The sequence below is a fragment of the Populus euphratica genome, unplaced genomic scaffold (assembly GCF_000495115.2).
Source record: "Populus euphratica unplaced genomic scaffold, PopEup_1.0 scaffold441.1, whole genome shotgun sequence".
In the NCBI taxonomy this organism is placed as follows: Eukaryota; Viridiplantae; Streptophyta; class Magnoliopsida; order Malpighiales; family Salicaceae; genus Populus; species Populus euphratica.
The window spans coordinates 11,328-38,390 of record NW_011500323.1 but is presented as its reverse complement, the minus strand read 5'-3'; the positions used below and the strand labels follow the sequence as shown (position 1 = coordinate 38,390).

The 27,063-nt window shown below is 31.2% G+C and overlaps 3 protein-coding genes across 4 annotated transcripts in view; all 3 read right to left on the bottom strand.

Annotated features, from left to right (window-relative positions):
* LOC105113604 (uncharacterized) overlaps nt 1–2,015 on the bottom strand; it is a 56,907-nt gene extending 54,892 nt beyond the window's left edge. Inside the window, 1 exon segment of the mRNA XM_011009842.1 lies at nt 630–2,015. Coding sequence (XP_011008144.1) covers nt 630–1,920 — 1,291 coding nt within the window. The 5' untranslated portion in view covers nt 1,921–2,015.
* A 15,735-nt stretch (nt 2,016–17,750) lies between these two features.
* Nucleotides 17,751–21,117, bottom strand: LOC105113605 (G-type lectin S-receptor-like serine/threonine-protein kinase At1g11330). Of its 2 annotated transcripts, none has more exons than XM_011009843.1 (7): nt 19,738–21,117; nt 19,454–19,567; nt 19,146–19,345; nt 18,857–19,067; nt 18,462–18,693; nt 18,212–18,362; nt 17,751–18,104 (listed from the first exon to the last, which is right to left on the bottom strand). In XM_011009843.1, exons 1-7 carry the CDS (start codon nt 21,026–21,028, stop codon nt 17,796–17,798), a joined length of 2,508 nt encoding a protein of 835 aa, XP_011008145.1. In that variant the 5' UTR covers nt 21,029–21,117; the 3' UTR covers nt 17,751–17,795. The 2 variants fall into 2 exon arrangements, with proteins under 2 accessions (XP_011008145.1, XP_011008146.1); XM_011009844.1 differs by having other exon boundaries at nt 19,454–19,561.
* Nucleotides 21,118–26,778: 5,661 nt separating this feature from the next.
* LOC105113613 (G-type lectin S-receptor-like serine/threonine-protein kinase At1g11300) overlaps nt 26,779–27,063 on the bottom strand; it is a 10,204-nt gene continuing 9,919 nt past the window's right edge. Inside the window, exon 2 of the mRNA XM_011009857.1 lies at nt 26,779–26,970. Coding sequence (XP_011008159.1) covers nt 26,779–26,970 — 192 coding nt within the window. The remainder of the gene's footprint in view (nt 26,971–27,063) is intronic.

Genomic DNA, 27,063 nt, shown 5'->3' with positions numbered 1-27,063 from the left:
TAAATACCTATTTGCCTTAAATAACTGTAAAGAACCTTTAGCTGAGAAGAGTTACCCTGTATACTGCACCAAAGCCGCCCTGCCCAAGCTTCTTGGATATGTCAAAGTTGTTTGTAGCAGTTTCAAGAACTTTTAATTTAAAGAGCGGTGCAAGGTTAACTTCCTTGACGTTTTCGGGCCAGTTTCCTTCAAAAACTGTTTCTTGTGCTTCTCTTTTTTTGAAAGATAAGGTCTCCTCACTTATCAACTTCCTTTCTGAATTCAAGTGGAAGTATCGTTATTATTTGAGAATTTTGTTTTTCTTTACTAGTAAAAATTTTAAAGTTTAGAAGTCCAGTAAGCTAATAAGACGTAGCATGTTACCTCCATGTGTAGCCATCCATTTCCAAGAAAAAAACACACAGATGAAGAAGGCTATGGCTCCTACAATCACTGATAAACTGATGATTATTTTTATGTTTCCCTTGTTATCTGCAACCAAAAAATTGTACTGATGGTTATTTTGCAAAATGTAATGGAAATATGAAAAACTTATCAATGTTTCCTCATACAGTTACAGAACTTTTTTTATGCACACCTGAAAAACGAAACACTAGTGAATGAAAATGAGAAAATATTATAACAATTACCAAGTTCTGTATACGCCAGGCGAATGTTGAGATCTGTCCCTCCTTCAGAGAACTTCTGTATATCAATCAAGTTTCCTGTCCATGCCATACAGCCAAAACCGTTATAATATGAATAAGCGACACAGGAACAATTCCTCAAGCACTCATCTTTGCATTCTTGTTCGGAGGACGGATATGGCCGGTAATCCGCAAAGGTTGGCACCTTCATCATCTCCAGCTTCTTAAACCCATCTTCTTTTCCCACTTCACTACCATTCTGTATTCTATCACACTGCAACGATGTCATCCTAACACAACCGCTAGTCCAGATTCCTTTGTTCCATTCATCTTGATTTTTTGCAACAAACCCTTTTAAACATTTGCAGATAGGTGAATTATGTGCATCGCAGCTTCCAAATGGCCCGCACTTGCCATAAATATCACACTGTGTTGATGGAGCTTCCCAGGTATACTCCCAACCTCCCTTCCTATAATCCCAGTATTGTTCTGTAAGTCTTCCACGAGGAGTCAAAACATATGTTAAACGGTAAGCTGGGTCGTGAATTGAACTCAGAGTGAAGGTGCCATCTCCTTCATTTTGAAGAGTAAATCCAAATAGATAGACAGAAGTAGACATTCCTGGTATTCCAATAAAGTTCTGGCCACCCCATGGACCACTACGCCAAAATGGATGACCATTGTACCAGATGAAGAACTCAGGAATTCCTAATGCATTGATACCAGCAGAGAAGTTTCCAACAGAAGGATCAGATGAGCTTCTCCAGGACGTTAGCAGTGTCTTGTTCCCTGTTCTTGCGTTAGCACTAAGTCTCATCTTTGATGAGCAAGTATCTGTAGGATGCAGGAAACTTTTCCATAAAAGGTTTCCACTCGGTCCGGCTTTCAAGACAAGGTTTCCATCATCAGTAAGCTGTGCAGTTGATTGATTGAACACATTTGAAACATTTGATGACCACAGAACCTCTACCTGACCATTCAAAACCACAAGATTTCCATCTTCAGATATTGTCATCATCCCAGAAGAATCGTTGATTGGGTTGTTTCTGTTGGCCACCCATAGTACTGGAGTTGCTACTGATATATTACTATACCATATTCCTACATATCGATATGTTGAATTAACTGGGCTGAAAAATCCCAGTTTGAACCTATTGCCGGCAGAGACTATAGCTTCTGGATCTTTGATTGGTTGAGAAGTAGTTATGGTATCTCCCGCATCACCATAATCTGGACAGGAACATGATAGAAACAGAAGAAGAGCTACTGCAACTTCGCAGTTGCCATGTCCCATACTTGTTATTGATGAGAATGGAAGACTAACAATTTGGCCAAGTGTTTGAGAAAAAGGATGTCATGAACAAGAATATTTCTCTTCCTGTCATTTTACTTAATTCCAACCACGAGATTGTTTTTCAAATAGAAACTAAGTTTAGCAATTAAAAGTCAGAATTTTTATGTTTTCTGTAAATTTCCATCTGTAGCATAAGCAGGGGTTATGTTTTCCTCTGAGAATTTGACCCTCCGTGCTAAAATAGTGATTTTTCATCAGGATCACAGGATGAACCTCATCAACTAGCTTGTGAGATCGACAGCATTTTTATTTTTATAGGACATGATCACAACACATACACGTGCCATGTTAGGCGCTATCAAGAAGCTCTTGAAATTCTGATTTTAAAGAAGTTTTTTTCGTACTTGATCTATTTTGACTTTGCCTGCAATATCCATGTGGGTGCTGATTATAAACCATCAACTGATAAAGGCAGTTAAGTTTCTAAGAAAGAGGCTATTTATACCTACCGTAGAAGCCTGAAGAGCCTGAGCAGTCTAAAGACATATCCAGGTGATTAGGATGCAAGTACGCGGCATTTATTAACCACTAATCAGGCGACTGATCGTTAAGAGACAGCTCAAAGAGGGAGGCTTTTCAGAAATTTCTTGATTGTTTCAAGCCAGCTTCCACAGGCTAAGGGAGGAGCCCATTTAGAAATTTCTTGATTGTTTCAGGCCGCTTCCACAGGCTAGGGCAGTAGCCTATTTACCTGCTATTTTCAAAGCCGTCTTCTGCTTCGTTACGTTACCATCTTTATGTATAGTGAAAGTTTCGCCCTTTTTCTCTGACTAAACGATCATGTAAGGCCACGACATCTCCTGAAAGTATTTGAAAAATAAATTACTCCCCTCTAGACAAAACGTAAAATCTTTGTTTATTTATTTATTTATTTTTTAAAAAAGCATTCGCCTAGCCATCATCAATGCCTGTCGTTGACAACAACTTGGACTTTTTTGCCATTCATTTTTGAGTGTGTGTGTATAAATCTTGATCCAAGATCTAGATCTATGGGATACAATGTCAATTGTTTATTCTTCTCTTGTTGATATTTTAGTTTTAAATAAAGGTTTAATGCTTGCTTAAGTTATATGGAGGAATTTAATATTAATTGATGGTTTTGAATTCTCAACGAAGCCTAATAGTGTGGCCATTGTTTCTTTGATTTACAGTAGCTCAAGCTTATTTTTGTGCGTAATATGCAATCATTTTCTACTTTGTACCCTTGTTGTCTCATGGAAGTCGTTTTTTTAAAAAAAAATATTTTCTATACTTTGCAGTAAAAAAAAAAATTGGCTAGTTTTCAGAATTCAGTGTAGCAATCTGTCGACTTTTTTCCCAGCTAAAAACCGTTGACTTCTTTGAAATTAGGGCTTCCCTTAAAAATTCAGGGGACATAGAAACCACGGCATAAGATCCACAGTTTTTTAGCTCGAACATTGATGCTTGAATACACTACCGAATAGGAAAGAAAAGTCTTCATACAACCATTGTAGCATTCACTTGATCTTCTCCGCCACCAAAGAAAAGTCTACATGCTTGTAATGCTAGCAGAATAATGGTGCCAAAAGAAAATATGCATTGACCAGCTTGAGTCAACCATTTCATCAATATATATATTACCGATGAAGTATTGTATCCCCTATTCTATCAGCAAAAACTAAATATAATGTTTTTTTTTTAAGAGAAAATTAATTTGAAAATTAAGATTTTTTTGGAATTTTTTTAAAAAAATTAAGAAAAATTTTAGAAAAAATCGAGTATTTTAATGTCGGATTTATATCTTATAGTGTCAATATATAATCCAATATTATGCAAAATTATTGAAAAAACATGCAAGAAATTAACAAATATTTTTTTTGAAAGTACTTTTGAAATTTATTTTCTATTTATAATATATAATATTATATTATTATTAAATATATGGGTTGTGCCTGGTCTATCCGAGTTTGGTTGGACCAATTAGCATCCCAACATACCTGGCTCTCTTTTTTTAGGCTAGGCAAGACCTAGCCTAGCTATCTAGGCTAGGTTGACATGAGTCTAATTCATAGGCCACATGATCGTTGGACCAATCCAGTGATCACATTAATTAATTAGCTGTTGCATGCAAAAATGAATTCTATATGTGGTGAGCATGAAGAAGAAGAAGAAAAAAAAGATAATGAAGAAGAAGAAGAGAGGAAAAGATTGCCTTGCATGAGGGTCATGGTTGTGATAAGGAGATTTGACTGATGGCTCAGGAGATGTTGGTGGAAGACATGGTGGTCAGCGTCAGTTGTGGAAGGAAGATTTACAAAGGAGAGAGTGAAACTTGTGATGATGACTCCTTACGAGAGGTGGCCAACCATTTGTAAGTGGTGGCTATTCTTGATAAGAGGTGGCCTTTCATTTGTTTGTGGTGGATATGGGGGAGGAAAACCTGGTAATGAGAGTGTTGGTGGTTGATGGAGAGAGAGGGCAGAGATAGAAGATCACACTGGCAGCAAAAATAAAAAGAAGGCTAATTTTTTTGTCAACTTTGGAATCAATTTTCTCATTTTTCAAGCCATGAAATCCACTCCTATTTATAGGAAATAAAAGAGGAATGTTTCATCTTCACTAATGCCAAATCTTGGCTTTTGATTCGACTAGAAATGATCCCAACTGTTAACTCAAAATAGTTATTATAGGCTGTCAGATTTGTTGTAGAAAAAAAGGTAATCGAGTTGATCACTTTGGGGCGATGCCATAACCATTATGGCGTCAATTAACCAAAATGGATCACACTAGGATCTAGTCAAATGTTAGATGATTATTTTTGTATAAGTTGTCACTCAGCTCTTGGCTAGCTTTTCTGGCAAAAATATAAAGAAGAAGATGAACAGTAAACCCCAAAATGGCATCATTTTGGCAAAATTCATTTTAGTTCTTCAACTTCTGATTTCTATCAATGTCACTCCTTCATTGGCTTTAAACTTTCAATTTTACCCTTGTTCATTCTCAATTCCAACCTCGAATTTTAAAGCCTTTTTCATTTTGATCCATGATTTTGGATTTATCAGTTTGACCTTCAATTAATTATTAAATTTTTAATTTTTTTCAATTTCACCCCTGATTTTAATCAATTAAGCCCCTAAAGTTTTGTGTCTTTTTCAAAATGGTCATTGGTTGTGAATTTTTTTCAATTTAACCTTCAATTGATCCAAAAATTTTAATTTTCTTGTGATTTTATCTCTGATTTCAATCAATTGACTTGGTAAAAATTAAATTTGGTTTCCTAAAATTATAATATTCTCAATTAAGTCTAAATTGAGCTCTCAAACTTAATTTTTCACCAATTAAGCCTGTAATAAAATTATTTTGACTCATTTAAAATATAATTAAGTTATTGCACCTAATTAAATCCTTTAATTGTACCCAAATTAATTTTCAAATATAATTAAACTTTAATTTGGCTCATGATTAAATTAAATTGGCCTAATAATAATTTAATTATGTCCCTAAGCTTAATTTTTATAAAAGTTTATTTGATAATAATTTAATTTGATCTTTAGTTTTGGTAAAAATAGAGTACAATTAGATTATCGATTCCATCTAAAATTGTGACTTGATGTTTTTCTACATAGGAAATTCTCTAAACTTGCTTTTGCAAAAATACCAGTCTTTTTGCTATTTTTGTTTTATTTTTTATCTATATTTTGATAAAAGGCTGAATTTGAGGATTAATTCAAAAATAGGTTCTGACACCCCTATCTGTCTTTCTTATATGAATTTTCTCATATAACTATATTGAAGTAGGCTCCCATCGAAGATGTTTTTCCTACAAACAAAAAACTTGTAAAAATTCTAACAAATAAGAAGTCAATTAAAAATTAAAGAAAAAATAATTTAAAAATTTTCTAGAAGATTTGCATTGTTGACAAATCGAAACAATCCACTAGTGTGCTTGTTCATTGAACTATATGTTTCTTTGTTTTAATTCTACTAACCGGATGGTAATCACTTTTTAAATTCTTTTGATGCAAAAAAAGTCTCAAAACTTTACTTAATTATCCTCAGTGGCATGACTTGGTTTATACTTTTTCCATACCTCAAAATCATCAGTGTTGCCTCAGATTTTTGCATATTTATACAAATCATACAACAAATCAAGTAAACTACGAAAAAAATTGTTAAATATTCATGAGTGACACGACTAAAAGATTGATATCTTCTCCCAAGTGCAGGAGTGTCGAAGTAATAAATAACCCAGCAAGACCGCGATCGAACCACAGAAAGGTTAATTGTACAAATTATAAATAACAATAATACAATAACAATAATAATAACAACAACAACAACAATAACAATAACAATAATAAATAATAATAATAGTAGTAGTAGTAGTAGTAGTAATACTAATAATAATAGTAATAATAATAATAATAAAGAAAAAGAAAGAGAATAAGATGAAGAAGATGAAAACTTTGAGATGAAATATTAATGTAACGATTAAACAATAATAATAACAAATGTCAAGGTTAGAGGTTCCACTAATGGTATGTCAAACAAGTATAGTATAAACTCTTATTGTTCAATTGGAAACCACACACAAAGGACGTTTCAATCAGATTATAAATTGTTAACATGATTACATTAGTCATCTTATTCGATTAATGCTAATACTTGTAAATTTTGTCAAGCATTCATGATTATAACTTATGTTAACAACAAATCAAGTTCCTATCAAACAAGTATAGTATAAACTCTTATTATTGAATTGGAAACCACACACAAAGGAGGTTCCAATCAGATTATATATTGTTAACATGATTACATTAGTCATCTTATTCAATTAATGCTAATACTTGTAAATCTCGTCAAGCATTCATGATTATAACTTATGTTAACAACAAATCAAGTTCCTTTCATAGCTCAGGTGTTGGTTATACCATACAGTATGGGCTATGAAAGTGCCAAGCATTTGTTGTACCAAGTGTTATACAACATAAATCAAGATTAGTCATTTAACAAGCAAAGTATTAAAGAGTGAACAAGATAACAAATATAAAACATGTTAGTATCAAACATTGAAGTCCATATTAAGTTTACACTATACTTATTCTTACACCATTAGTGTAACCTTTTCACCTTGACATAAGCAACTTAGTTAGACATAATAAAAGAAAGAAAAATAAATAAACAAAATAAGAACATAAATAAGATAAAAGTTAACTAAGTAAATGAAAGAAAATGAAAGGCATAAACTTGATATTAATAAAAGCAAAGCATAAATATTACAAAAAATACAAAGAGAGAAAGCAAGAGCATGTTCTTGATCTGGAAACCAAGATGCCTAAATGCATGGCAAATTCCTCCTTTTATAGGCCAAAATTAGAAACTATTGATTTGATGACTAATTGATGAGTGGGTGGCCAACTCTTGACTTAGTGACAATCCTTATCTTCTCTTGTCTGCCCAACACGTCATTGCTAACGTCAAAATTGGAGCCACTCAAAAACATGAAAGTTGTAGGAAATTATCTCAGCTTTCTTGTGTAAAGAATTTAGCTCATTTCAACTTCTACAACTCCAGATATGGCCAAAATACTGAACAATGTTCGGGCTGGAGGACAGATTTAGGCTTTTTATTGTTGCAACAATTTGGACTTAAAAATAGCCTTTTTAGATCTGGGGCTCCATATGAAAGTTGTAGGCCAATGTCTTACCTTTCCATCCATATAAAGTAGACCTAAATATGAGATTTATAGCTCTAGATATGACCCAATTACCGAACAGTATTCTAGTTTGGATTGCACCGACATCTCTTTTCTAAGTTTGACCATCTATTTATCCTTTCAATTTCAGTTCTTAAATTCATTAATCAATTCTTTTATTTATGTGATAGGCCTGCATTTAAAATGAACATTTATCATAAATTAAAGGTATCTTATATTATTAGATATATTACTATAAAACATGCTTTAGTTAAGGAGTTATTGATACTTCAAGTGCAAAATGATGATATAAAACCTTGATAAAAATACACTTTTAAGTATGAATCAATGAGATTTGGAAATTTAAGATTATAATATAAAAAAATGTTAATTGTTTGATACTTATCTAATTGCACTATGTTTTTCCCTTGTTTTCTTGATCACCCCTTTATTTTTCCTTTTCTAATAAAATTTTTTTTGCTTGTCAATTCATACATAATTATTTGACCTTTCTCGTACATCATAACACTCAAAATTATTTTCAAACATAAGTTCATAAATATGAATGTGAAATTAATTTAAATGAGTTAATCATTTTTAATGAAGTTCTAGTGAAGCTTCCTGCTAACTTAAATGAGTTTATCCTATATAGACCTTACCTAAAATTTCATCTTGCTAACTTTTGCATGCAATTAATACCACATAACACAACCATCCATTACAACAAAGGTAGCCTTAGAGGTATTCTCTATCAATTTAATTTTTATCCACTTAAAAATTACATAATATGATCTTTAAGCATTTATAATAATTCCATAACAATATCATAATTTCATACATAACATAAAATATATTACAAATGATAATATATATATATATATATATATATATATATATTCTTACCTTAAATATTTCTGCCAAACATCTACCAAAATCATTCATTGAAGATTATCTTAAAGTTGAATCCACTGAAATAATAGTTCCTCAAAATAAAATGCCCAACTTTAGTATTTGTGAACTTGCAAAACAAATTCACACAAGGTCAGTTATTTTTATTTAATATAAATCTTATAGTAATCTAATCAAAATAAATAATTTGAATAGTATAACTTACATTAAATGGTTGGTCTTCTATTCTACAATATTTTTACCAAAATATGAATTGCTTGAAAAACCTCTACTGTATGAAATAAATGAGCCTTAATCTTTATCATGTGTATTGATTATCATTTCATGATCAACACCTAAATTAACAACATGATCATTATAAACTCAAATAAGTTTTTCAATATCCTATAATAAGAGGTTTCATTATGGATTTTACATAATAAAAGTTCTTTTTCAGTTTATATTCTCTTTAAGTAACATGCTTTTAGCTCATTTAATAATGTTATCATGCTAAACTTATAATATGACATGAAGGTAAAGACTGATGCAATGACTGACAATTTATTGTGAGTACACACCCATCTCATAATGGTTCATTAGAATATGTTAAAAGTTCTAGAAGCATTTACATTTGATTCATCATCTAAAGAGCTATTACATACATCTTTACATGAATAACCATGATTCATTCACAAACCTTTATCATGCATTCATCATCATACTCTTATAAGGATTACTATTATTATCCACAAACTTATATACATTGTTAGAACTAGAAGTTGAGCTAATCATCTTTTCTAATATGGTTCATCATAATATTTTAAAAAGTCGAAAAACCTAATTGCATCTACATTTGATTCTTCATCTAAACGGATGTTACGTGAACTTTCACTTGAATAAGTATAATTTATTCACATTGCATCTATCATTATATTTTTATAAGAATTATTATTATCATCTACAAACTCATACATGTAGTTAAAACTAGAAGTTAAACCAACCATCTTTTCTAACATGGTTTTATGAGAAACATAGGGTTTTTCATTTGAATACCAATAGAAGTATTCCTCAACAAATATTTTTTTAAGTAGATGCATCATCCTAAAATCTTTATATTGAAACTTTTTATTCTTACACTTCATACATGGACATCTAATTTTATATGTACTAATATTCTTCAATTTAGAAAGTATGAAATTAATAAAACCATCTGCCCTTTAATATAATCTTACATCTACAATCTTTTGGATGAATTTCGATAATTCCAATAACAATTATCCCATGATAACCTATATAGAATAATATTGATTTTATCAATTCCAAAAATTTTTAATTTCCCTAAAATTTCCAATTTTACAATAAAAATAAAATATAAAATAATCATAATTTCTTCAATTTTAACATACCTAAGTTTTTTTTTTTTAAGAAAATCAAACTTAGCTTCATCAAATGACAATAAAATTCAATTTCTCTTGAATCCCAAACAAACCTTAGCATGCAAATCTATCTAAAAAAATTAAATCAATAAAATTATGAGTTTTTCACATCTTAATAAATAAATGAAAGTAAAGATATAATAATAGGTCAAGTTATAATATGAGTAATTTATTAGATTTGTCACATCTCAGTCGATGTCTGCCACCCCCCACTCCCTCTAAATTGAAATGGAAAGATACATATTGAAGAAAATTAGAAGTCATCATCTAGTAATTAAAAAGAAGAATTAAGAATCCTAAAAATTAGTATTGATTTCAAAGATTCAAATAAGAGAATAGTTATTATGCCTAAGAGAAGAACAACATTACCCTTAATGCATCATTTCTTACAAAAAGATTACCTTTACTATTTGTTGTTTTGAAATTATCTTTTTTATTGCCCTTAATTACTCTAATTTTATTTAGTTCATTTTTTTCTCATTATCTGATAAAAAAACTTTACTTTAATTTCTAAAAATATGAGACTTAATGATTTGATTATTTATAAAAAAATTAAATCTTAATATTGATTTATTTTAAAGAAAAACTTGTCATTTTGGTTATTCATTCAAAAAATTATCATTTATCCTCTAATAAAAAAAATTTATAAGATTTTAATATCTGTCTCTAAAATGAAACTTATTATCTAAGCCATTTTAAAAAGGACATAAAACCCATAAGAATGGTAAAAATAAAATTAGGTGTTGGCCCATTTATTTTCATTCTAATTTTTATTAATGGCTGGTACATTAGCTTAATAGATTTTGATAGGATCACATTGATGAAGTTCAAATTATTATAACTAATATTCAAAATATTAAATAACAAATTATACCAAAAAAACAACATTTTGTGTCATTTATTTTTATTTAGGGATTTTTCTCATTTACTATTATTTTTCTATGAGATTTTTATTTTTTTTAAAAAAAAAGCCATACAAAATATTGATGAAGTGTGCCAATACTGATACACACAAAGTTAAATACAGAAATAACCAAGAATAATAATTCGAGGGTTTAAGATTTACTTTTCGAGTACAAAACACCCTCAGTTGCTAGTAAAATATGATTGGACCACGTGGTACGCGTGCATTCACGAGCTAGTCAATGATGCTTCCTGAAATTGTTTGTGTGTGTGTACCCACACTCCCTTTTAAATATACCTGCAGAAACTCAAAGACACGAAATCAGTCTGTAGCCCAAATTCTTCCAATTTCTCTTGGGTGTCTCCTCCTGCCTGGCGTTATGGGCGAAACTGAGAGGGTGATGTGATGGTTGCCGTGAATATCTGGCCGTGGAGGAGTTGCTGCCGTTTTCTGCTGGTGTAGGGCTCGTCGTTGCTACTGGTGAGGCAGAGAGGTTTTTGTAGTTAGTGGTGACCGAGAGTGGACTCCAGACTTTGCTATTATTGTGGCCGAGTCTGTGGTGTGAGAAACACCATGAAGAGGTGGAGATTGGGCAAGTAGGAAGCCAGTGGAGAATGGTGGTCGATCGGCGGTGACTGTCAGAGATGGTGGCTGGTATGGCAAGGGGGCTGAAGATGGTGATTTATGGCCGTGGGTTTGGTTCGGAGAAGAAGATGAAGACTGGAATGGGTTGACTTTGGTGGGTTTTTCTTGGGCCTGTTACAGGTTGTGTGGAAAAGGACCTGTGCGAAGAGACGCAGGCTGCTGTGGAGGATGAGGGTTTATGAGGGGAAGGTTGAAGAGGAGGGCGTAGGTTGCCTCATGAATTAATTAGAGACTAAATCGAATTAGGTTGATAAAATTATTGGATGAAATTGGGCTGGATTGAACTAATTGTAAACAGAAAGTACTGAAACGAAGTTCAACTGGTCTCTCGAATATTTTCTCCTTTCCATTACAGTTATTGACTTTTAAATTTCATGAACTTTGTTCAATGAGGGCTTTAAATCTTTGATTTCTCCAAATTAATCCTTAATCCTTAAATTGATCCTTTTCAATTTAGCTTCTTCTTCTTCTTCAGTATAAAATTTTCATCGATCATATAGAAATTCTAACAATCAACTTATAATTTGCTTATAAATCAATTAAAACCCAATTAGACCTTATCGTTAATTTGAATATTCTTATTTTCTTATATGAACTAGATGACTTTGTATAGTCTAACTTGGATATTTTTAAGCAATTATACTTATCAATTTTTCCAGGTCATTCAAACATGGATACCTTTTACAAATCAAGCCCTATCAATCATTTCTAAGCATCCCAACACGGACATCGTTAGTCGAAGCTAATCTTATAATTTATTTAATGGAAATTCTATTATGGATGCCATTAGTTAAAGTTAATCTTATAATTTATTTCCCAGCAATCCTATTAGGGATGCCATTAGCTGAAGCTAATCTTGTAAATATACTATACTTTATTTATATTAAACATAACATTATTGTAGTTGCATTTATCAGGAAGACTTTAAATTGTATAAGTGTAAAGGGTAAGGAAAGCCATGCACCTACTCTGCTAGTCTTGAGTCCTCCTCCAATAAAAGATCTAATCTTGGTCGCTTCTCCTAAATCACAAAGAAGTTTTTGGTCATGATTCTTTCAAGCGAGATATTATAAAGAATTTATATTCATTCATGACATATATGATACTTTTTATACATGTCCATTTCCTTATCATAACATACATACACATATTAAGTATATTTTTAGAGTTAGTATATCAACATGCAAGTGTCCACATGACTTAGTTTTGTTAACGGTATTTCAACATCTATTTCCTTTCGGACCCTTTTTATATGTTTCTTTTGTATATATATAGTATTCATATAAAAGTCTACCAGAATTTGAATTGTTATTGTTTAAGTCTTGAACCGTTATTGTCTAAATCTTGAACTGTTATTATCTAATTGTCACTATCTAAGTTTTGAACCATTACTATCTAAACTTCAAACTATTATTGTCTAATTAATCTCACCTTTTATAACAATCACAGTAAATTCAAGATTTTAGCCACCAATTCAACATCTCTCAAGAATTTTTAACATCTTATGACCCAATTACATATAAAATTTAATAGGAACCAACAATTCAATTATATTCCTTATTAAGACATCAATCCCTTCTTTGATTTTCATGGTAGTAATAGTTCATATAATCTCAAGAATCAACACAAGTGCTCCATGAAATTTAAAAAGTTGTAAAGAAATATTAAAAAATAGTTCTACTTACTACATTATTCATCAATTCATATCCTGGAGTATACAACATTAACATTGTAGCATGAAACAAGATTGAAAGACTCCTTTAAGTTTTCTCCTCAAGGCCAAAACTATTTAATAGATGGAGGGAAGAATTTTATTTTATTTTATTTTCTTTCATTCTCTAATTAATCATTTCTTCAGTAACCCAATTCTAATGCAACTCCATGCCTAAGATTTTAACACTTAACAATATTTATTCACAATTAAATATCCTAAAATCTCCTATTATTAGCCGGCCTCTAGCTTTATTTAATTATAATTTTTTTTTCAATTACAATAATTTAATCACTTTACTCTAATTTTCACATTGTTTCTCATGAAAAATTATAATAAGTTTTTATTTCCCTTAAATTTATTCAATAACCCTAACTTTTCAATTTAAAAAATTCAATCAATTAAGGATTTTAAGCTATTAAAATCAAATCAAGAGTCTAAACACTTCCCAAATCAAGCTTCTAACTCCTCCTTTTCTTTAATCTTAGCTGAACTTTCTCTCTTCTTTTCTACTTACCTTTACTTGATTTTTCTTTCTTCCAATTAATGCTCACTAAGCTTGGTTAATGTTCCCTCAAGATCTTCTCTTAAGATTTTATGTTTCATTTATAATTCCATCTCTCTCACATGTAAATAGTAGTTTCTCCTCTCTTTTTTTCTTCTTGCCACGCGTGCGAGCGCGCACACACACACTAACTTTTACAAAATTCTCTATATTTTCCAAATAGTAAATTTCATGTTTCGAGGATAAAATTCTTGGATCCTGACATTTATCAATATAAAATTTTTACCCGAGTGAATTTGAATTTTATTTAGTTACATATTGATAATTTTATTTCCTTATAATTCACTTCCAATAATATTTTATTCACATTTCTTTATTTTTTTATTTTTCAAATATATTTTTTTTATTTTATTTGTACTTGGTTTGTTCTAATACTTATTTGGCACTTTTATTTAATCTAATATATAAGCACTTAGATTGCTTTTTTACCTAATTTTCAACCAGGGTTTATACTTTCTTCATGAGCTTGTAGTTTTCTCATGAGTATTTGAATTGTAATAAAATTTATATTATATAACTACTCTATCACAACCACCATATAGTGGAACTTTTTTTTGCAGCAAGCATAGAATCTTTTTTACCACACATGTTTGCTTCATCTTCTCTCCATATCTCTTTATTTGATTATATATGGTTAAAACTTTAGTAAAGTAATCTAAAATACTCTCTCATTCAAGCATATATAGCTTTTCAAAGTCACCTAGTAACTTTTATAAGCGTACCTTTCTGAAATTGTCAACTCCTTAGTTTGATTATTGCAAAACTTCTTATACTTAATAGTGGTTTCATTAGCTGCTATCTCAAAAGTGAAATCATCTAGATATTAGTGGATGATTGTAAGTGCTTTCTGATCCTTACTCCAAGCCTTTTTCATGGCCTCCCACTTTCATATGAATACACCAAATTTTATAATTTGTCAAATGAGTACATTGAAGTGGAAAATTTATATTAGTCATGTTTTAAAAAAACAAAAGAAGCTTTGATACCACTTGTTGGAAGAAACTTTAGGTTGGTAGGAGATAAACTTAAAAAGTAAAAATAAAGAACAAAAAAATTTGAGAGGGAAGATGTTTTTGCATGTAGTGTTTTCTCAAAAATACACTCTGTAAGCTTTTCTATATGCTTCTCTCACGTTTTGATTACAAGCCTATTTATAGGCATAAAATCCAAAACAATTAAAGGATTTAGCTAACGAAAGAAAAACCTAAATTGATAAGGAAAAGTATTTTACCAACTCAACCAATCAATCTATTCATTTAATCCAACTAGTACTACCCAACTAATAAGTCATTGTATCATAATATTAATACAAGGACGAGTTCTTTGCAAGTAACTAATAGGAGATGTTCAGTTGATGAGTTTATGGATAAAATTGATAAACAAAAGCCCAAATGTGATGTTTGAATTAAAAATAGAAAAATATAATAAAGCCCTTGAAAGCTTAAAGAGTGGGTATAAATAAATGAGAGATAGTGTGGTAATTGAATAAACATAACAAGTGTAAATAGAAAAAAAATATCTAAAATTAAGAGTGAAAAACTAACATGAGAAGAGAAGAGAAGGGGATGAAAAGGAAGAAAAAAGAAAGAAAGATAAGGGAAATAAAAGAGAGTTGGAGGAGATAAGTATACAAGTAAGATTATATATAAATGTGTCTTCTTTAAGCTTTAAGTTTCAGTTTTGCTGAATGTTATGGTTTTAAAGATTATGTTTTGGGTTGATTGATGAATTAATTTGAATGTTATAGGTTGACTGCTGTGGGTAATGGATTGTTTAGTTAATTATGAAAATTTATAGGTAAAAATAATTATTTTAAGTTTTGATTTGTGTAAATGGTGAATTTTGACTTGGGAATCTTGAAATAACAATAGGTTTTTTTGTGAAAATTCTAGGTTTGAGGTTGAAGATGATAAAATTTTGGTTTGGTCCCTCAAGTTATGAAAATTACAGTTAGTCCCTAAACTTTGAGAAAATTATAGATTAGTCCTTAGAGCATATTCTAAGATTCTGGACAGGATAAAAATGAATTATGGGTAGAATTTCAGTACAGTTATGAATTTTTAACACTTTTAATTTGGTCCCTAGTTGTAATATTAGCTTTTTCATATTGGTTTGATGAATAATTAAGGGTTATTTAGTGAATTATTATTAATTTTATTATTTGTTTTATTATGGATTAGATTTCGGGAAAACTGTTTAATTTTAGGTTTTTGGAAAAATAACTCTAAAAGCATATAGTTTTATGAAATATACCCTTAGATAAGTGTATTAAATAGGTTATATGTTATTTTAAGTCATTCTTAAATATATCTCCTTTGCATTCAGATAATCTTGATATTCTACCGGTAGAACACCAGTAGAATCTCCTTCAGTATTTGCTTTTGAGTGCTATTTACTTTTGAGTCAGGTGAGTGAATAATTTGCCATATGCATGAGAAATATTATAAATATTTGATTTGGATTATACTTCTTGATAATATATATATATATATATATATATATATATGTTTATTATTATCCTTATTACAATAAAACATGATCAATTGTTGAACCTGAATTCTTGATATAAACTAGTATATATTTTGAATTGACTTTTAAATTGATAGCTCTTCATTTGATTGATGTCATGAGTTGAGTCTTGAAATATGAACATGTCTGTTTGATTATGATTATCCATGCTAATAGGGTAGTGTTAGTCTTTGTGCATATTGTATCTGAACCTTAGTTGCCAAGAGAGTCACCAACCTGTGTGGACTGATCATCCCACAGTACGAAGTCTCATGTTCATTACATTTTGATTTTCTAACGAGCTTTACCTTATAATATTCTTGTTATGAACTATTTGAGAAAACTTTCTATAAGAACCTAAAGCCATACTTGTATATATATTTCTCATTATTGTATTACCTCATATATGTATATTGAAATTATATACTCATTAAGTTGTTGAACTCACCCTCTCATTATTTATCCTTTCAGGCTTATAGCTTTCTAGTGGGTTATTTTGTTGGACCTTCAGGACCTGCTATTTTGTTGAGATTTATATTTGTTCTTATATCTAGTTGGTGTTTTACAACTATAAAATTGTATTTAACTCTTATATTAAAACAATTAAATTATATTATAAAATTTATTTTGTTATTAGAGTTGTGTTGAACTCTAATTTAGTTATTTAAAATATAAATTTATATATAAATTTAGATTCATATAAATAAAAAAATTTTATTTATATATTCATCATAAATCTGATATTCGAGTTACGACACCAAAAAGTGACCCTAAAAGATGGCTTGAAATGGCAAACGCGCACTGGTCCTTCAGAGGGCCACAGATTTTGATTCAGGTACCCGATTACCTCAAATCACAAAGCTTACGTAGAGGCACATACTGTGCTAGACCAAAGGCGTCCGAGGTTGTTCACGAGGTTAAAATCCATTCTAAAGACCTACTTATTTTTAACCGCCTTTCATTACTCCTATTTCGGAAATTTGACTTTTTTTCTAACTATCTTTAGCTTTTATCTCAACATTAATTTCAGACTCTAATCATTTATATACTATGTAGCCCGTGATTTTGTTGCAGAAACATTGCTGTACCATATTCCAACACAGCGTTTTGAGGAATTAACGGGGCTGAAAAATCCCAGTTTAAAAATATATTATTTTACAATTCCAATATCATCCTTCACGGATTTAAGAAACATAAAGGGAGGTAGCCAAGATACGTTAGAACTTTAATTACTTGAGCTAAATTAGAGTCCCTAGAGACTTCAATATTTCTACTCCGAGCACTCTAAAACTGGACGACACCCTTAAAACCTTTTAAGGTAGATGTGAAAGAAGCCCTTGAACATATTAGATTATTGATATCATAGACTAGGATAAAATATTAGATTGCTTTGAAAGTAAGAGCAATTATGTAAAGAGGACAGGAGAATAAAAATACCACAAAACTGACAGCCTGATAACATTAAACAATGATCAAACAGAAAAGTAAACATGTTCTGAAACCTATCGGCCTTTAAGATCAGAAATTGTCACATTGTTAATGGAATTTATCTTTTGGCTCTGAGTAATGGCCTCTGTACCCAAGGAAGTCTGCCTTTCAACAAATGCTGGTTTCTTTGGAGTAGGAAGATCCACAATTTCACTATTTAGCATGGAAATGATAGTTGACACGGCCGGTCTATCTTTTGCCAATTCCTGCACACACAACAGACCAATATGTATGCATCGGAATATCTCCACCTGAAAACATGGATCTGATATTGCAGGATCGACCAAAGCCGCAATGTCACATTCATTCCACAGTTTCCAAGCCTGAAAATATAAAAATCCATCCAAGTAAGAGTTTGCAAGTTTAATAGTATCAGCAATTGAAAGGAGCTTCGCAGATATATCTCAGGCAGGGAGGCGGACAAACATACAAATCCTATAAGACTCAGAGCATGCTCATCGCTATAAAAATGAGCGTTCTTTCTTCCGCTCACAATCTCCAGCAACAACACTCCAAAGCTAAACACATCTGATTTCTCTGAAAATCTTCCTTCCATTAAATATTCAGGGGACATAAAGCCACTGCATAAGCACAACAGTTTTCTGAGATCAAATTAGAGAAACAGTAATAGGAGTGAAAATGAAAAAAAAAAGAAGAAGAAGAAGAAAAACACTACTTACAAGGTTCCAACAACCCTGGTAGTATTCACTTCATTGCCGCCAGAAATCCTGGCTATTCCGAAGTCTGAAATTTTTGGATTCAGCTCGTGGTCCAATAAGATGTTACTTGGCTTCAGATCTCTATGAATAATTCTTAGTCTAGAATCTCTGTGAAGGTAAAGAAGACCTCGACAAATTCCATTAATAATGTTGAAGCGTCTATTCCAATCTAATTGTCCTTTCCTGAGTGAATCTAAACAAATTGTATCCAGAAAAAATCATGAGAAAACAAGGTCAAAAGAAAATGAGTCAAGAAAAGTAGCAATCTGCTTCTCCTGCTCGAAACTAATGATCCGTGAAAATGAAAATGAGTCAAGAAAAGTAGTAGCTAAACAAAAAAGAGCTGTAGCCCTAACCAAAGAGAAATGCATCCAAGCTTTTATTCGGCATGTACTCATAAACCAACATCATCTCTTCTCCTTCAACACAGCAACCAAGAAGTCTCACAAGATTCCTGTGTTGGAGTTTAGAAATCACCGCGACTTCATTCATAAACTCTTCGAGCCCTTGACCAGATGTTCTAGAAAGTCTTTTCACAGCTATTTCCTGTCCATCTGGCAATTTTCCCTAACATGTCACATCAAACCGATAAATACCTATTTGCTCTAACTAACTATAAAGCACCTTTATTTCCAGAAGAATTACCCTGTATACTGCACCAAAGCCGCCCTGCCCAAGCTTCTTGGATATGTCAAAGTTGTTTGTAGCAGTTTCAAGAATTTGTAATTTGAAGAGTGGTTCCAGTTTAACTTCCCTGACGTTTTCTGGCAAGTTTCCATCAAAAACTGTTTCTTGTGCTTCTCTCGTTTTGAACGATAAGGTCTCCTCACATGTCAACTTCCTTTCTGAATTCAAGTGGAAGTATCGTTATTATTTGTGAATTGCGTTTTTCTTTACTTGTAAAAATTGTAAAGTTCAGAAGTCCAGTAAGCTAATAAGACGTAGCATATTACCTCTATGTGTAGCCATCCATTTCCAAGAAAAAAACACACAGATGAAGATGGCAATGGCTCCTACAATCACTGACATACTGATGATTACTTTCATGTTTCTCTTGTTACCTGCATCTAAAAAATTGTACTGACGGTTATTTTGCAAAAATGCAATGGAAATATGAAAAAAAAAATTATCAATATTTTCTGATAATGATACAACACTTCATGTATATACACGAGTTATGCACACCTGATAAACGAAACACTAGTGAATGAAAATCTGAAAATATTATAATAATTACCAAGTTCTGTATACGCCAGGCGAATGTTGAGATCTGTCCCTCCTTCAGAGAACTTTTGTATATCAATCAAGTTTCCTGTCCATGCCATACACCCAAAATCTTTATAATATGAATAAGCGACACAGGAACAATTCCTCAAGCACTCATCTTTGCATTCTTGTTCGGAGAACGTATATGGCCAGTACTCGGCAAAGGTTGGCACCTTCATCATCTCTAGCTTCATAAAGCCATCTTGTTTTCCCACTTCACTACCATTCTGTATTCTATCACACCGCAACGATGTCATCCTAACACAACCGCTAGTCCAAATTCCTTTCTTCCATTCATCTTGTTTTTTTGGAACAAACCCTTTTAAACATGTGCAGATAGGTGAATTCTGTGCATCGCAGCTTCCAAATGGCCCGCACTTGCCATAAATATCACACTCAGTTGATGGAACTTCCAAGTTACACTCCCAAACTTGCTTCCCATAATCCCAGTATTGTTCTCTAAATTTTCCATGAGAAGTCAAAACATGGGTTAAACGGTAAGCTGGGTCTTGAATTGAACTCAGAGTGAAAGTGCCATCTCCGTCATCTTGCAGAGTAAATCCCCTTAGATACACAGAAGTATACATTCCTGGTATTCCAATAAAATTCTGACCACACCATGGACCACTACGCCAAAATGGATGACCATTGTACCAGATGAAGAACTCAGGAATTCCTAATGGATTGATACCAGCAGAGAAGTTTCCAACAGAAGGATCAGATGAGCTTCTCCATGACATTAGCAGTGTCTTGTTCCCAGTTCTTGCGTTAGCACTAAATCTCATCTTTGGTAAGTAGGTATCCGTAGGCTGCTGGAAACTTTGCCATACAAGGTTTCCATTCGGTCCAGCTTTCAAGACAAGGTTTCCATCATCAGTAATCTGTGCAGTTGACTGATTGAACCCAATTGAAACATTTGATGACCACAGAACCTCTCCCTGACCATTCAAAACCACAAGATTTCCATCTTCAGATATTGTCAGCATCCCAGAAGAATCGTTGATTGGGTTGTTTCTGTTGGCCACCCATAGTACTGGAGTTGCTACTGATAAATTACTATACCATATTCCTACATATCGATATGTTGAATTAACTGGGCTGAAAAATCCCAGTTTGAACCTATTGCCGGCAGAGACTATAGCTTCTGGATCTTTGATTGGTTGAGAAGCAGTTATGGTGTCTCCCGCATCACCATAAACTGGACAGGAACATGATAGAAACAGAAGAAGAGCTACTGCAACTTCGCAGTTGCCAAGTCCCATACTTGTTATTGATGAGAATGGAAGATTTACAAATGGCTTATTGACTGTTCAGAGAAAGAATGCCACGAAGAAGAATATTTCGCTTCCTGTCCTTTCAATTCCAACCTAAAGTTATTTTTCAAATATAAACTAAGTTTAGCAATTGTTAAGTCAGAAATTCTAATGTTTTCTGTAAATTTCCATCTATAAAGACTGTTTAACCAAACTGTTATATTACATAAGCAGGGTTATGTTTTACTTTGAGATTTTGACCCTCTCGTGCTAAAACAGTGATATTTCATCAGGATGAACCTGGTCGACTAGCTTGCGAGATCGATAGAGTTTTTATTTTTATAGGATATTATCACAAAACATACACTTGCCTCACCACGATTGACATGTTCCTGTTAGGCGCTATCAAGAAGATCTTGACATTCTTATTTTAAAGTAGATTTATTCTTACTTGGTCTATTTTGAATTTGCCTGCAATATTCATGTGGGCGATGCTTAAATTTATACTCTAAACCATCAACTGATAAAGGCAGGTAAGTTTCTAAGAAGTCTGAAGAGCCTGACCGGTCTAAAGACGTTGCTGTATCATCACATTGATAACGAGGATTTCAGACTTCAGCCAATTACTGTAAAGCAATCTTTTGACTTTTTTTCCTGCGTCAAAAGCTGAAACCTTTGACTTCTTTGAAAATAGGGTTTCCCTTAAAAATTCAGGGGAGATATAAACCACAGCATAAGATCCACAGCTTTTTAGGTCGAACCATTGATGCTTGAATACAGTAAAAAATTGGAAAGAAAAGTCTACTTGCAACCCTAGTAGCATTCACTTGATCTTCTCTGCCACCAAAGATCTTGACCATTCCGATGTCTGAAATTTTTAGATTCATCCGGCCATCCAACAAGATGGTTATTTGCAGGCTTCAGATCCCTATGAATAATTCTTTAGTCTAGAATCTCTATGAAGGTAAACAGGACCTCGACAAATTATTTGGACAATTTAGAAGCGCCTCTTCCAATCTAATTGTTTAACCATAATTGATCTACGCAAATTGTCCCCAGAAGAAAAAATTAACAGTGAAAGAAAATCATCACCAACCCAATTTAAGCGCGTGATTTACACGCGCCACAAGAAAATTAGAAAACACTGGCAGTATAGTCCTTTGATGAGCAGAACATTGGTGCCAAAAAAAAAAGAAGCATTGACCAACTTCAATTAGTAATTTCATCGGTAACTAAATTGCCAATGAGATATTATATCATTTATTCCACCACCAAAAACTAAATATTGCTTATATTTCTAATAGAATCACGAACAAAAAAAAAATTGTTAATGAAGCTTAGTATTTTTTTAGTTATGTAATTGTTAATATAAAAAAACAAAAAAATCATAATAAAATCAACACTATTAATTTTATTAAATTCAATATTCATTAAAAATAATTTTACAATAATAAATGCACATTACACAGATGATGGTGAAGGTGGAGGGGGGTGTCCTAGGCAAAAATTAGGACCACAAGGAGGAGCAGGATTATGTAAAGCCACAAGTTTCATCATTTTTTTTCTGAATTCTACCTATTTTCTTCTTCTAATATGCCTTTCATTTCTTATTTTAATTTGGTCACTTGCTCCTCGACCAGTTCTAGAAACCTTGCTTTAAATTCTAGTGTCGACTGGCTTAGAACTATTGTGTGCCTAGAGTTGAAACAGTATAAACCTGATTCAGTCAATTGTTCTAGCCTCCAACAATAACTGACGATCCTAAGGAGGAAGGGTGAAAGTTTTTTTTTTCATGTTTTTCAAACATCACAGCTATTTTATATACAAACTTCTTCACTTATTTTCCCCTATCCATATTTGTAATATGAGTTTCCTCGTATAACTCTATCTAAATAGACTTGCACCCAAGATGTTGTTCCTACAAAAGAAAAATAAGTTGTAAAATGTCTAACAAATAAAGAGTTAGTAAAAAATTAAAAAAAAATCATTTAAATTTTTATCAGATGATTTGCATAGTTGAAAAATCAGTGTAATTCATTGGTGTGCTTGCTCATCAAACTATATATTTCTTTGTTTCAATTCTACAACTCAAATTGCAATCGCCTTCTGAATTTTTGTATGCCAAAAAGTCTTAAAACTTTACCCCATTATTCTCGGTGATGTACTTAGTTTATACTTCTTCAATACCTTGACATCATCAGTGTTGGCTTGGAATTTTGTATATTTATGCATATCATATAACAAAACAAGCATGTGAAAATTTTTGTTAAATATGCATAAGATTTGGAAATTTAAGATTATAGTTTAAAAAAATGATAATTGTTTGATACTTATTTAAATATTCTAGGTTTTTCCCTTGTTTTCCTTGCCACCCCCTCATTTTCCCTTTTTTTATAAGATTTTGCCCGTATTGTCAATTTTTAAGTAAAAGCTATAATAAAACTATTTATTTTTATATTTCATCTAATTTTATATACACTAATATTTTTCAATTTAAAAAGTATAAAATTAATAAAATTATCAACCCCTAAAAAATAATTTTACATATATAACCTTTTAAATGAATCTCAATAATTTCAAGAATGATCATTCATTGATTATAAAATTTAAATAAAATAATATTAATTTTATTAATTTCATAAAAATTCAATTTTTTTAAAATTTCAACTTCACAATAAAAATTGATAAAATATAAAATAATAACAATAATTTCTTTAATTATAATATACCTAAGTTAAAAAATCAAACTTAATTTTATCAAATGACAATAAAATTTAATTTTTTTTGAATCCCAAACAAACCCAGCATATAAATCTATTTAAAAAATTTGAATCAATAAAATTATGAGTTTTTCATAACTCAATAAATAAATAAAAAATAATTCATTATATTTGTCACACCTTGAAAGACATTAATCCCCCTCTCTAAATTGAAATGGATGAATACATATCAAGAAAAATTAGAAGTTTATCATCTAATAATTAGAAAGAGTTAAGAATTTAAAAAATTAGCTTTAATTTAAAAAATTCAAGTAACAAATTATTTATATTTAAGAAAAAAACGACATCACCCTTAATCTATATTTCTTACAAAAATATTACCTTTACTATTTGTCCTCTAAAATTATCTTTTTTATTGCTTTTACTAATCCTAATTTTGTTTAGTTTATTTTTAATTTTTTTCTCTTTATCAGAGAAAAAAACTTGACTTCAATCCCTGAAAATTCAAAATTTGTTGATTTGATTATTGGTAAAAAAAAATAAAATTGAATCTTGACAGTGGTTAATAGGTCTGGGATAGAATAGAAAGTTGGAGTTCAATTCCTTCTTCGAACGAAGTCCTAGCTTTGAAACCTAGTCAATCCCAAGACATATAATGGAACTGCCTTTTTCAAAGGAAAATTGTTATTTTAGTTATTCATTAAAAAAATTAATATTTTTCCTCTGAAAAAAGCTTGTTTTTGCAAAATTTTGATATTAGTCTAAAAGGAAACTTATTATCTAAATCATTTTTAACATGAGCATTAACCTATAAAGATGATAATGGGCTGCCGTTTGCTGCTGGTGTAGGGCTTGTCGTTGCTACTGGTGGGGCAGAGAGGTGGTTGTCGTTGGTGGTGACCGAGAGTGGACTCCAGACTTTGCTATTATTGTGGCCGAGTCTGTGGTGAGAGAAACAGCGTGAAGAGGTGGAGATTGGGCAAGTAGGAAGCCCGTAGAGAATGGTGGTCGATCGACGGTGACTGTCAGAGATGGTGGCTGGTATGGTAAGGGGGTTGAAGATGGTGATTTACGGCCTCGGGTTGGGTCCGGAGAAGAAGATGAAGGCTGGAATGGGTTGACTTTGGTGGGTTTTTCTTGGGCCGGTTACAGGTTATGTGGAAAAGGGCCCGTGGGAAGAGGCGTAGGCTGCTGTGGAGGATGAGGGTTTATGAGGGGAAGGTTGAAGTGGATGGGTTGCCTCATGAATTAATTGGGGACTAAATCGAATTAATTTGATAAAATTATTGGACTAAATTGGGCTGGATTGAACTAATTGTAAACAAAAAGTACTGAAATGAAGTTCAATCGGTCTCCCGAATATTTTCTCCTTTTCATAACAGTTATTGACTTTTAAGGGCTTTCAATCTCTGGTTTCTTCAAATTAATCCTTAAATTGATCTTTTTCAATGTAGCTTCTTCTTCTTCTTTTAAAAAAAATATTCATCTTTGTTTTTTTTAATTCCTCTAATTTCAAAAGAATTATATTTTTCTTTTCAATTTTGTTCCTAATTGAATATTTGGACCTCCAAAATTTAACTTCTTGTTGCAAATTCATGTCCCTATAATTATACAATTTTAACAAATTTAACTTTTAATTTTAATTTTTTATTCAATTAAGCCCTTAATTGATTCCTAACTTAATCATTTATTTTAAACTCATCATTGCACTTCCAATTTCTTTCAATCTTATTCAAATTAAATCAATTTAAGTTATTTTTTCAATTTCATCTTCAATTGAAACCACCTAAGAAATTCTCAAACTCAATTTTTGTTTTTGATTCTCGATTATTTGTTCAATTTCATTCTCAACTTTATTTTTTTATTTTTTTATTTTTCTAATGATTTTCATGGTTTTTTAATACATAAAAATTTAATAAAAATAATCAAATGACTAAATTTACTGAAAAAAACATTTTTTGTGTGTGTTTTTTTTTGTAATATATACAAAAATAAGGGGTGAAAAATTAGGTTAGAATAAGGTCAGTAAATAATAAGGGTATAACTAAGCATACCAATAACATATATAAACATAGTTTAAATTATGTTACTCTATTAGTGTACTAAAAGTTAAAAAATAAAATATAAAAATAAAAGAGGAAAAAAAAAGTGTTTGCACTGCACGTCCAAGCAAAAGAACCTCTACTAGATATGACATTATAATAAATATGCATGATGGTCTATCACACATGCTAGTAATAAATAAATATTATATTCAACTATTTACATATAGAATAATATTGTTCTATTAGAATAAGTATTTTACCTTTTATAACTCAACATTCTATATCAAATTAATAATTAAAAAATCACAAAATAATAAATAAAAATAAATATTTTATCGTTTTCTAGAACCCATTTATGAGATTTGAAGACTTTAAGTTTATATGATGCTAATAATCTATTATAGGATATATCCATCCAGTCTCCAACATATCTCCTTGGATCTCATGTTCTAAATTGATTATAGGTTTTCCTTTCAATCACATAATAGTTTAGCATCTATATCACAAATACACAATAGTAAACTTTATATAATTACATTGAATTATCTCATTTATTTTATTGTTTTAATTCACTTAATTTTATGTAATTCAAGATATGGTTCTAATGGTAAGTTTAAATTTAAAAAAATAAATTTACTTATAATATTCTATTAACTACCGCTATCAATAATTAAATCAAATAAGATTTCTCAAACTTTAAGGTTACAAATCTAAAATGTAAAGAAAACTTTATTTCATATATTTTAAAATTCAATAATTATATAACCATTATAAAAATAACATATCAACTGTTTACATTGTTGATAAACTGACTTATATTATTTTTTTTAAAAAAAAAAACAAGAGCTGATAAATTGTTTTTAAAACAACTGTTTAGTATTTCAAAGTCAGAAATCTTTGTGCTTCATGATGATTACATTGTCTTTAGCAATGTAATGTTCTACAATGATAAACTATATTAATATCTAATAGAAAAGTAAACTTGATCTGAACTCTATCGGCCGTTAAGATCAGAAATCGTCACATTGTTAATGGAATTTATCTTTTGGTTCTGTGTAATGGACTCTGTATCCACGGAACTCTGCCTTTCAACAAATGCTGGTTTCTTTGGAGGAGGAAGATCCACAATTTCACTATTTAGCATGGAAGTGATAGTTGACACGGCCGGTCTATCTTTTGCCAATTCCTGCACACACAACAGACCAATATGTATGCATCGGAATATCTCCACCTGAAAACAAGGATCTGACATTGCAGGGTGGACCAAAGCTGTAATGCC